At 50.9% G+C, this 12,070-nt stretch overlaps 1 protein-coding gene across 1 annotated transcript in view; it reads left to right on the top strand.

Annotated features, from left to right (window-relative positions):
• Positions 1-11,186: 11,186 nt before the first annotated feature.
• HOXC9 (homeobox C9) overlaps positions 11,187-12,070 on the top strand; it is a 2,732-nt gene continuing 1,848 nt past the window's right edge. Inside the window, exon 1 of the mRNA XM_036761300.1 lies at positions 11,187-11,724. Coding sequence (XP_036617195.1) covers positions 11,187-11,724 — 538 coding nt within the window. The remainder of the gene's footprint in view (positions 11,725-12,070) is intronic.

Below are 12,070 nucleotides of genomic sequence, written 5' to 3'. Positions count from 1 at the left end.
CTCCATTTTCCTCCTCCCAGGGAGCTTGTGTGTGTGTGTGTGAGTGTGTGTTTGTGTTTTGTGTGTTAGACTCATCTTTTAAAGGCTTTCTAGAACGTCTCTTGGCGGGTTTAATATAAGTGAGAGGCCATAACGCTGATTTAAATATTATCCAGGTGACCACAATAAGTCAAGGTCATAAAACAGTAATGTCAGGACGGTCTTGGTACGCGCGAGAGGTGGATTTTATGATCTGCAAATATAATGTGGTGCCGCAGTAAAAGATGCATTTAAAGGTGACTGGAGGAGGGAAAGAGAGGCAGAGACGAAGCTGCAATCTTGAGAGGCAGACGGATCTGCTTGCCTGGGGTGTTAGGGCTGGGAGCCGTTCCCCAATGCTCCGGGGGGGGGACCCGGAGAGGCACCCCCCCCCGCACCCACCCACCTAAGGAGAGGAATAAACTTAACCGCCTGAGGGGGGGGCGAGGAACTCAGGCCCCCCCCCCCCTTCCTCCACCTCGACACCACTAGCAGAAGGCACCAAGGTAAGAGAAGAGATTTCTTTCTCTCCTTTTCGAAGCTGAGTGGGGGACTCGCCGAGCTCCCCAGGTGAAGGAGCAAGGTGGGAAGGGAAGAGGCTAAGGTGTCTCGATTGAGCCATGTAAGGGCGCCATCGGGGGACTTTTCTATCCGCTTCTACTAGCGAAGGGGAAAGACGGTGAGCAGTTCAGATTTCCACCTTTCTTCCTCTCGTCGGAATAACAGTGGATGGGGGGTTAGGAGGCAAGGACTGGACTGCTTTGGGAGCAGATTGTTCGGGTTTCTTGAGGGCACGAGGGGTTTCCTCTGCCTTGCTATTCTCTGTCTAGGTGTTGCTGGGTCTGAGCGCCTGTTGGGGATGGACTAAAGGAGTAGGGAGTGTGGCAATGGGGTTTAAGATTTAGTGTTTGGGTGTCTTTTGGTCGACTTGGTATTTTCTGACGTTTTCCCTTTCCCTCTGTCCTCACTCTCGTGGCCGCTGTGGTTTGGAAACCAAGTGGCTAGCGGGTTGGAGCGGCCCTGAGCGCTTTGGTCTTCAGTCCACGCGCCTGCAGTTGAAAAGCAAAAGAGGGCAAATCAGTGTGTGTGCCCTGAAGGAAGAAAGATAAGAGGGAGAAAGAAGCCAAAGGTAGAGAGGGAAGGCTGGGTGGGGGAAGGGATTCAGTTAGGCAGACAGACAGATGGAACATCAGACAAGCAGAAGATCAGACAGTCAGACAGACAGCTAGACAGAAGGACAACTCTAGGAACTGAGCTCTGTTGATGAAGGGAAGACAACTGTCCACCTATCCTCATAGATGTCTAGAGACAGACAGAGCAATCTCTCTGCTGCAGTGGGGAGGGGGGGCGGGGAGGGCGCTGGGGGTAGAAAGGAAGGTATCTTCTCCTCCCCATTATTTTCTCTGGGAAATTTTCTTATATCAGGATGCTTGGGCACCCTCCACAAGCTAGTCTTTCTTCTCTACAAAAGGATAAGGATAGGGAGATTATGGGGGTGGAAAGGGGGGACGGGGGGCGAATTTCTTCCTTATTTTCCCCCTTCCCTTCTTCTCCTCCGGAGAGCCGAGTCTCCCGCCCTACTCGCTCAGCTGATCTGTGGCTTAGGTAGTTTCATGTTGTTGGGATTGAGTTTTGAACTCGGCAACAAGAAACTGCCTGAGTTACATCAGTCGGTTTTCGTCGAGGGCCCCCACCCCCACTCCCGCCCCCTACCTTCCCTAGGGGTTCACCCTGATACCACCACCCCACCAGGGCTCAAGCTGGTGGAAGCTGAGGAGGGTGAGGCATAAACGGGGGAGAAGCCCAGGACGGAAGATACAGGTCTTGGGGAACCCCTCTTTTATACCAGTCCCTCCCCAGGCTTACCTAATCCTAGTTGTTGAGGGAGATGAATCCCCCCCCCAAGCTATTGTCTCCAGTCCCCTACATGATCTAACTAGACAAAGAAATTCTTGCTGAATTTTTATGAAATTGTGGAGACTGGTGCCCAGTCCAGCTTAGATGGGGGGCCAAAGAGGGAGAATCAGATAGGGAAATTAGGAGTAGAGTTTCTCCTGGATTCTCTGTGAATTCTCCTCTCTCCTCTCCTCTCTCTCTTTCCCTCTCTCCCTCTCTCTCTCCCCCCCAATCTATGTTCCTAGGAAAGAATCTGTTTGAAGAGAACTAAGGATATAGATATAATTATACAGAGAAGGATCCTTTAGAAAGTTGGGAGTGACTTTGGGTAAAGAAGAGATGAGAGCTCTGGATTCTAGCCAAACTACTCCACCACCACCACCACCACCACCACCACCACCACCACCACCCCGCTGTGATTTTTGAATCAAAGAATGTGGGTTGATTTGGGGTATGTTGCGTTCGAAGGAAACCATCAAGTCCAAGTAGAAGTAACAGCGACCTTCCCCAATCCTATTGGACAGTAAGGGCCAATGTTTCCTGGAAATTGGCTGTGGCTTCTGTCTGTTTGAGGCTGTGAGTCCATCTGACCCACTTTCCTAAAAGAAATGTCTAGGCAGTAAATGGGTGGGCATTGCCTCTTCATCTATTAGCATATCTATTTGGCAAGATATTGGATAGTGTGTGGGGAAAGGGGCATTGAGAGACACAAAAACTTTGCAAAGACTCCTCTTCAAGTCACTACCTCCAGCTCCCCCAGTTCAGCCTGGAGCCCCCAGGTCACTTCTGAGGCCTCAAAGACATGGATTCCTGGTCAAGGAGTAGAGTAGTCACGGAAAATGGGGCAGATGAACCCCGTTTTCCCAGGGAGACAGGGACAGACAAAGCCAGGAAAAGAAAGCTCCATTAATTATTCTAATTATTTTTTACTTTCTATATACTTCTTAATGAGTAAGAGAAAAGACGTAAAACTAGATTTCTCCTCAACACACACATATAATGCAGATTCACATATATAGATGTATATATATATACAGATCTGTGTATATGGTGTTTATGTGTGTAGATATATGTATATATTGCACTGTTTACATCTTGTAGAGCCTCTTCGTGTATATGTGTGTAAATGTATACTAAAACATACACATATGTTAATATGATGCATATACACATATTTTACCACTATATTACAAAGGGGTCAATTTTGAAACTCCTCAGAAACCAGTGGAAGCTGGAAAGGAAAATGAAAGTCTTTCCTTTCACCAGCTGAGCTTGTCTGTCTGTCTCCTCATCTTGCCCAGTAATCTCGATTCACTTTTTGGATTTGGGGGATCACTCCTTGGCATTTGGATGGATCCCTGGGAAGGATGTGGGGGCAGGGAGGAATTCTGGAAAGTGAACAGAGGCCTGCCTCAGCCTGAGGGGAAGCGAAGGACTCTCCTGGCCTGGGAGTTTTGCTTGCTGACTGCTAGTTCTCTCAGTCCTATTGCTAGTTCGTTTGGCTGTGATATTGGGTTGAGAACTGGGCAAAAGATGGACAGCCTCCAGTTCCCCAGGAGTACAGACCCTGTGGGCTTTTCCTGGCAGAGGGCCCCAATCCCGGGCTGCAGCTAGAATGAGATTTTCCCAGATGCACCGAAATGCTCAAACGACTTGCTTGGTTTCTGGCCTTGGGGCTCCCCATTTCGCTGGTCCTTCTCGCAGAACCAGGGAGGGGGTGACTATGGGGGTGAACTGTGGGAGTATCTTCCCCTGGATCCCTAGAAATCGGCCAGAAGTTCCAGGGCCCAAGCGAGGGCCAAGTTTCCCCTCCTGAGTTGGTGGCTCTCTGGCCCTGGTTCGGGAGGTATTATCTAAGATGGTGATTATTATTTATTCGCTTCGCTCGAAGGGAGTCTTGCGAAAGAACAGCGTGAAGAGGAGGAAAAAAATTATCTCTCTCGTCTGCGGATATTAAGATGGATTTTTATTTCTTAAAGGACCCTCCCCGCCGAGAGCGCATAAGCGTAAACTTAATATATGCTCCTCAGCCCAACTCCAGAAATCGCAATAAAAGTTAAAACCTCCCCTACTGGTTTTTTTTAATTATGATATGGGAAAGAGGAGCCAGGATTTATAGAGCTGAACTCTCGGCGTATGTGTTTGAGACTTGCGGGGGGAAGGAGGCAAGGAGAGAGAGGGAGAGGGAGAGGCTTGGTCATAGAGACACACAGCCAGCCACAGTGGGCTCGCTTTTGCTCCGACCCTTCCTATCTAAATTGGCGCTTCCTCTCTGGCCTCTTGCGGGCCCCGACTCTGGTACCCTCGCCTCCTCTCTATCTCTTGGGATTGATAGACGATCTCTTGAACAGGTGAAAACGACAGTGCAGGCTGTAATAGGGAGGGGGAGGTGAGGGTGAGAATGGGAGTGGAGGAGAAACTAGGGTTGGGGTCTTTGTGGTTTTTTTTTTTGTTGGGGAGAGATTAGGGTCCTTAGAAGGATTGCCCATGGGGTAAGGAGAACTGCAGAGGCCGATAGTGGAGCAGGAGCTGAAGGGGAGGAGAAGCAAAGGATCACTGATACACAAGTGGTCCAAGGAGAAGGTGAGCACAGCTTTGCTTTTGGACTCAGGTAAGGCTCCCGTCTATGAGACGGGGAGAGGAGCCAACCTTCCTATTTGTCTAAGAGAACTTTCGGTCGATTTAGTGTTGTGGAAAATCAGGGGGTAAAGAGCCATATATAGAACTATTTGTGCTTGCGCATTTATATGTGTATTATATATGTTATATATATTTATATGTGCTTTGCTTATTTAATATGTGATATATAGCATAGCCTATGCTTTAGAATTCTCCCCCTTGTGAACGCTGGCTGAAAATCTTGTGCTCTGATGACTGGGTAATTTCCAGGAGGTTCCACCGATATGGACCAATGGCCAGAGAATGGAAAATAAATAAAAGTTGGGGTTTTCTTTCTTCCTTTTTTAAAGGGCCAGGTTTTTTTTTTTTCCTAGTTGGAACTACCTGGACAGGGTCCAGAGCAGGTCGCCCGCGGGAGGGCCCAGAGAGGAGCGGGAGGGAGGGAGGGAGGGAGGGAGGGAGGCTGCGGCTTGCTGGGGGCTTCTCCTCTCCCCGGCGGCGGGCGGGGAGGGGAGCCGCCTCTGGAGGAGCCGACCCGGCAGCTGCGGCCGCCGCAGGGAGACAGACCAGCAGGTAAAGAAGGCTCTTCCTAGGGGCAAAATGGGCCCATGGAAGTGGAACCATGGCGTCCGGGTCCTTGGCATGGGAGGCCACAGAAAAAGAAGAAAAGGTAGGGAAATGTGCCTGCGGCGTCTTAAGGCCCCATGTAATGTTGAACCTGTATTTGATTTTTATACACACACTGATGAGTGTGTGTGTGTCTGGGTGCTTAATGTCTCTGTTGATGTAAGGTCCACTACCGACACAGTCATCACTGTCGGCTTTAAATTGCTTTGCAAAATCTCCGGAATGCAAGATGAAATTTCTTTTATTCTTTTGCACTGTTCAGGATTGAGCCTGAATACAAGAAGTTTGAGGGCTTCCTTTCTTTTTTTCTTTCTTCCTTTCCGTGGTGATCGTGGGTCCTCTGTTGAGCTTGGGGCTCCTGTGTCGCCTGGAGATTTCGGGCTTGCAGGCAGGCTTCCATCCAAGGGAGGGGGTGGGGTAGGTGTAGGCGAGGAGGGAGGGGGAGAGAACAGCAGCTCAGGCTCCTTAATTGTACTTCGGGTTGGTTGTATTGTCTCTCCTCTCTCCACCTCGACTCCCTAGTCTAGAATCCAAAGTCACTGCAAAATCCTTTGCAACACAAACACGACACAAAGAGGCAGGTAACACAACTCGATATGAGGGTTGTAGAGTAGGCGGGGGCGGCCAGATTCCTCCAACCCTGGGGCCAGCTCGCCAGTCCTTTCCCTCTGTTTCTGGTCCCCCACTCCACCCCTAGCCCATGCTCAGCTTCGTTCCATGGAAAACAGGCCCTATGTGGGGACCTTGGAACAAGTTCCTTAGAATCTTAGGCTCCTGGGCCGGCTGGGAAATGTCTGTTGATCGGAAGGCAATCCATTCAATTTGCTTTGCTTTGGGGTGTGTGTGTGTGTGTGTGTGTGTGTGTGTGTGTGTGTGATATGTTGTGTTTGTGTATGTTTGATAGTGCTGGTATGCATTTTCCCCCGCTCTCTCTTTGGAGACCGGAATTCTTGTATTGATGGATCATAGGTACTGACCTGAATAGAACAAACCAGCGTCCTGCATGCAGCCAGGACTCCTGGGTTCCCTTCCTAGTCAGACCTGCTGCTCCAGACTCAGTTTCCTCTTCCAAACCAGGCTTTGGAACAAGCTTTCCTCCCGAAACAAAGAGGGAGAAAGGGAGAGCAAGGGGCGAAAGTGGAGAGGGAGCATGAAAGGGAATGGGAGAAAGGTAGGGGGAAAAGAACGTATCCGAATACGTTAAAGGAACCTACATCTGGAGCAGACGAGAATGAAAGCAGATGGACCGAAGACAGGAAGGGAGAGTCAGGGCTGGGTAGTGGGTGGGAGGGGAGCTCCGGGCGGAGTGAGGGAGACGGGCTGAGGGCGCCCGCCGCTAGGGAGAGGAGGCGAGCAGGGAGGGGCCGATGGGGCTGACGGTAAAGAAAAGTCTATTTTAGTTTTAATCCGAACTTGACGGTGTGGATTGAACTGGAGTGAATTCAAAGCCCGAGAGGAGAAGTGAGGGGGGATAACGGGGTGTGTGGGGGGGACAACTCTCTTGCCTGTCTGTCTGTCGGTCCCCTAGCTCTGGCGTGGTCGCAGCTGCCCAGGCCGGTGTGGGTGGGGGAGTGGTAAGGAATCATCAAGTCTCCTCCTTCTCCAAGACCTCCAACGATCTGGGGGTGTGCATCATATGCCTGGAGAGGAATTATTGGGGGAGAGAGACCCCTAGGAAGGGGAGGGGAGGCGGGAGAACAAAAATAAAAAACACGACAAACTGGTGAATGTTTTCCCCTCCTTGCATGGGGATTCTCCGTGGCCTCGGATTCATCCAGCCTGTCCTCTCCAGATCTCATTCAGCGCGAAACTGAAAGGAAGGGTGGGGGGCGCAGAATCTGGCAGGAAATTCGAATAACTAAGCACAAGCCAGAAAAAATGATCTAGTCTTTTCAAGCAATCGTCTCCCTTTCTTCCTCTGTGCTCTCCTGGCTCCTGAAAGCTAGCTTGTTTCTGAAGAAGAATCTGTCCCATCTCCCTGGCCTTCCACTCCACCCCAAAAGACGGGACCTCAGAGATTGGGGGCGGGCAGCAAAATCAATGGGAACTTGCTGGAAGAAAGAGGCATCATTGGGAAGGTTCTGTGAGACAAAACTTGGACTCAGTAGGTTTGCACCCTACCCCTCCTTCCAGTCCTCAAAGAGATATCCCTCTCAGCAGAGACTTTAAGGGGCTAAATATACCATTTTAAAACTGAGATGTGAGTGGTGGTGGGAGTCCGGCTCCTCCACTTAGTTCGAAGAGGAGGAGGAAGTGCCCAAGTTAAAGCCCCCAAAGAAAGAGGCGAAAATCCACTCTCAGTTTCATGGGGGATTTAGCTCCTGAAGAAATCCGGAGGCCAGAAGAGAAGTCAGGGGACTTGGACTGTCATGGGATAATTAGAGGAGTCAGAAGATCGGAAGACAGCTGTATGAAGTTGAAAGGGATAGGGGGTGGCTAGAGGGGCAAGAGGGAATAAGGAGAGGACAATTTACAGAAACAATTTATATTTCAGGGAGACTCTCCCCCCCTTACAGTATCTCCCCAATAGAGAAGAAAGCTTCAGGATATTCTTTTTTCCTTGCGAAAAACCCTGTTGGAAGGGTATCAGTAAGTCTGAGGCTGAGGGCTGAGGTAGACTCGACTGGAGGCTGACTGGGATGCAGGAGTGGGTGGGAATGGGGTTTGGGGGAGGTGGTGTGGAATTTTCTCCTTTTCTCCATATTCTTCATGGATAGAAAGTAGGTTAGACCCTAGTTGGACTTCCCTGGCTTCCAGGAGGGGTGTATTTGATTCACTTGCTGCCCACTCCTCAATTTGGTTTGCAGTAGCCTCTCCGACAAGAGCAGGGCACCCCTCGGCCTGAGCAGAGAGGAAGCCCCCTATCCGCCGTTCCCTCCTTTGTGTCCTTCCATCCGGATGGAATTATACGCCCTGCATCCGGGGAGGGGGCCGGGCCGGGCCGGGCGGCCAACAAGCCAGGTCCCTGCCGGCTGCGGGGCTGGACATGCCTGTCTGCACAATGGCATTTCTCCTCCGAGCAGCTCTTCCGCTACTCTAGCCCATCCTTCTTTCCTCCTCCCTTTTTCTTCTCCAGACTCCGCTCTTCCCTATTTTTCTTTCCTTTCTTTCTTCTCTCATTCTCTTTTCCCCTTTCCTCCCTTCCTTCTTCCTATCTATTTTTTCCCCTTTCCTCTCCCCTCCCTTTCTTCCCTCTTCTCTTTTCCTCCCTCTTTATTCCCGCCTATATCTCTGAATCTGTCCCCCAGGCCGCCACCCCCCCCCCTCCGTGGCTGCTTCCCAGTTCCCCCATTGTAAAGGACATTTTCATATCCCATTGCTGTCACCACTCTCGGGACAGAGCCAGGGCTGTCGACCTGCTCCCCACCGAGGCTGGGGACAATCGCCAGGGCGAAGTTGTTGGATAGCATGGAATTTTGAGGAAGCCGCTGCCTAAGGGGCCAGGATCTGGTCTTTTCCTTGAACTAGCCGGTGGATATTTTTGATTGACAGCTAAACACCACACTCCATCAAGGCCAAAGGGATATTTATATTTCTTACTGAGATTTTTCCGATTCTCCACTGCCCCCAGCGCCACTCTCCTACAGAGATTCATTTCTATCCACCCCACTAGAAGGGAAAGGGAACGAGAGCCGAGAGATCGCGGCTCGGACTGAGGGACTCGGCCGCATAGCCAGTGTGAGAGCTCACTCTATCTCCCCATGCGTCGAAAATCAAGCCCCGCTCCACCGAAATTGAGAACTCCTCGGAACTGGGGGGAAGTTGCAGGAAAGAGGAAGAGTAGCAGAGAGTGGGCCTACAGACCTGGGGTACCTTTTAAGGTCTTCTCTTCCCTTCTTTCTTTGTCCCTGCTAACTTTCTTGTCCCCCCAACAGTCTTTCCCCCCTTCTTCTCTTCTCCTCTCTTCTCTTCTCTTCTCTTCTCTTCTCTTCTCTTCTCTTCTCTTCTCTTCTCTTCTCTTCTCTTCTCTTCTCTTCTCTTCTCTTCTCTTCTCTTCTCTTCTCTTCTCTCTCTCTCCTCTCCTCTCCTCTCCTCTCCTCTCTCTCTCTCTCTCTCTCTCTCTCTCTCTCTCTCTCTCTCTCTCTCTCCCCCTCTCCCTCTTTCTCTCTGTTCTTTTCCTCCCTTCCCTTTTCCCCATCTTCCTCTCCTGGACACATTTACCCCTGTCATTCCCAACACAGAGGGATCAACAACAACAACAAAAAAAGAAAGCCATCCCCCTCCCCCTGTTTGGTCCTATCCTGGGGGAGACGGAGGAGAGACAGGGTGAGATGTTACTCTGACTTGGGAATCCCACTTTCTCCGTCGCTGTTCAGAGACTCATCAAACTCAGTCTCTTTTGCTCCCCTCCCCTCCCCCCCTACAATAGATCCTGGGTCTCCTCCACCATGACCCTGAAATGTTACCCTCCTTTCTCTCCTGAGTCGTTCTGTATAATTTTCTCTGCGCCAGACCCGATTTGCTCTTGGGGGCACTGCTCCAACCCCAGATTTCCCTCCCTTCCCCCTTCCTCCTTCCCTGGTTCCCCACACATCGAATTTTCTATGCTTGTCTAGATCTCCCCTTACCTATTTCTCTCGACAGGCAGACTGACAGAAAGACAGACACACCGACAAACACACGGAAGTAGCATGCAGGAGGGTCATGAGGTAGTGGAGATGAGCATCTAGTTCAAATCATAAGAGAAAGGGGAATGGGGAAAATCAACTTCTCCATTGGATGTAAATAAAGTTGCCTACCTTTCCCACGCAACCATATTACCCCCTCTCCTGGACTTCTGTTTATACCCCTTGAAAAAATTGCCTTCTCCCAACACAGCATTGCCTTTTTCTCGTTCCAAAAACAGCCTACACTTTTATTTAATGAAAGACACATTTATGAACAATCAAATGATCCTCATAAAAATTTTATTGACGGACGTAAAAACAAGCTACTTGCCGACGACCAAGGGCTCTCTCCTTCGTGTATCTCTCTGTCTTCCTGTTTGCAGACAGACAGAGTGACTTTTCTTGGGGAGGGGGGAAGAGGGAGGTTGGGGAGGAAGAAAACAGAACAGAAATGCTGGATAAGGCGAATGCACTCAAGTTACGTAGGCTTCTCTTCCACGTCTTGAAGCTGGGAAAGAAAGATAGATACAGACAATAAATTAGAAATAAAGACTCCTATTTGACTATGACAAAGGCAAAGGATTTCCAAGACTACGCAATCAAGGTTGATATAGCTGGATGCATAGTTTCTACCCCCCTCCAATGCTGTACCCCCTTCTCTCTCTTCCTTTCTGCCATAGTTTTGGGGTGTGCAGTTCGGGCTTGGGAAAGACCCCCTTACTTCCTGTCCCATCTCACTGGGTTTCCTCACTCCCCCTTACAATGGTAATAATATTGAAATAGACACAGATGCATATGCTATTTTTAAAAAACATGTTTAAAACCCCACTGACAATCGCCTGATCTCTGCTCGCACACAGACTGCGGGAGCATTGGAGCAGACAGAGATAGATTACGTCAAGAAATAGTTCCTCAGTCTTACCTCTCCCATCTCCTCCCCTTTCGGGGCACCCCTATTCCCCGCCTGAGGCGGGGAAGGTACTGGGATGAACTGACTCGGGAGAGGTGGTGAAATTTTTTCACCTGGTTAAAAATTATGGGGGGATTGGGCGTCTTAGGGGTGGCCTTGAAGAAGTGGTGGGGTATCTCTAAGGAGATGTGAGCTATCCTGAAGAAGAGAATGAGGTGGGGGGAAGCCCGTTATTTACAGAGGTTCCCCCCCTCAGTAAAACGCAGGTCCCGGGGATCAGCTGAGGGCGGGGGGTGGGTAGGAGAGGGGGGAAAAGCTGGGGAAAAAAGCCCCTGCGCATTGATCCGCGCCGTATTTTTGGGTAAATACGATCACGTGGGGGTCGAAGAGCCAATAGGATGCGGGGAAAAGGCTGGAAAAATAATTACCTGCCTTGATTGTTCTGTGAGCAGATAAAAAGTACATATACAGTTCATACAATAATCTTATGTATGTAAAACCCTCTAACGATGTCGGCGACGGGACCCATCAGTAACTATTACGTGGACTCCCTGATCAGCCACGAGAATGAAGATCTCCTAGCGTCCAGGTTCCCTGCCACTGGGGCTCACCCCGCAGCCGCCAGACCCACCGGCTTGGTCCCGGACTGTAGCGATTTTCCGTCCTGTAGCTTTGCCCCCAAGCCGGCAGTGTTCACCACGTCCTGGGCTCCGGTCCACTCCCAGTCGTCTGTCGTCTACCACCCCTACACCCACCAGCCCCACCTTGGAGCGGACACGCGGTATATGCGGACTTGGCTGGAGCCCCTGTCCGGGGCCGTCTCCTTCCCCAGCTTTCCAGCTGGGGGCCGCCACTACGCCCTCAAACCCGACGCCTACCCGGGCCGCCGGGCGGACTGTGGCCCGGGGGACGGGCGGAGTTACCCAGACTACATGTATGGCTCTCCCGGGGAGCTTCGGGACCGGACCCCGCAGGCTCTCCCCTCCCCGGAGTCGGACGCGCTGACCAACAGCAAGCACAAAGAGGAGAAGACAGAACTGGACCCGAGTAAGTTGGGAGGAATTTTCCTTTACAACCGGCACAGGAGGGGAGGGGGTGGGTAGGAGAGACAGATTACAACCTCTGGGAGTGGGGGGGGGGGGAGAAGAGGACTCAATAAAAGCGAATTACCTTGGGGGGCTTTCAAGGACCGGAATGTCTGGGGAAATGTGGGGAGACAGACCAGGGTAAGTGTAGGAGAGTGGAGCAGGGGCAATTCCTCACTTGCTTTGGCTTTCACGAAAGTCCCTCTCTGACCACCACTTCCTTCCCACCCCAAGCTTTTTGGCTCTATCTTCACTTTCCAAGAAACAGAGGTAGGGCCAAAGATTGGGGCAAGGGCAAGGTTCGTTTT

The sequence above is a fragment of the Trichosurus vulpecula genome, chromosome 5, assembly GCF_011100635.1.
Source record: "Trichosurus vulpecula isolate mTriVul1 chromosome 5, mTriVul1.pri, whole genome shotgun sequence".
Classification (NCBI taxonomy): domain Eukaryota; kingdom Metazoa; phylum Chordata; class Mammalia; order Diprotodontia; family Phalangeridae; genus Trichosurus; species Trichosurus vulpecula.
Note: the sequence above shows the minus strand (reverse complement) of the source record. Positions and strands in the feature narration are given on the sequence as shown.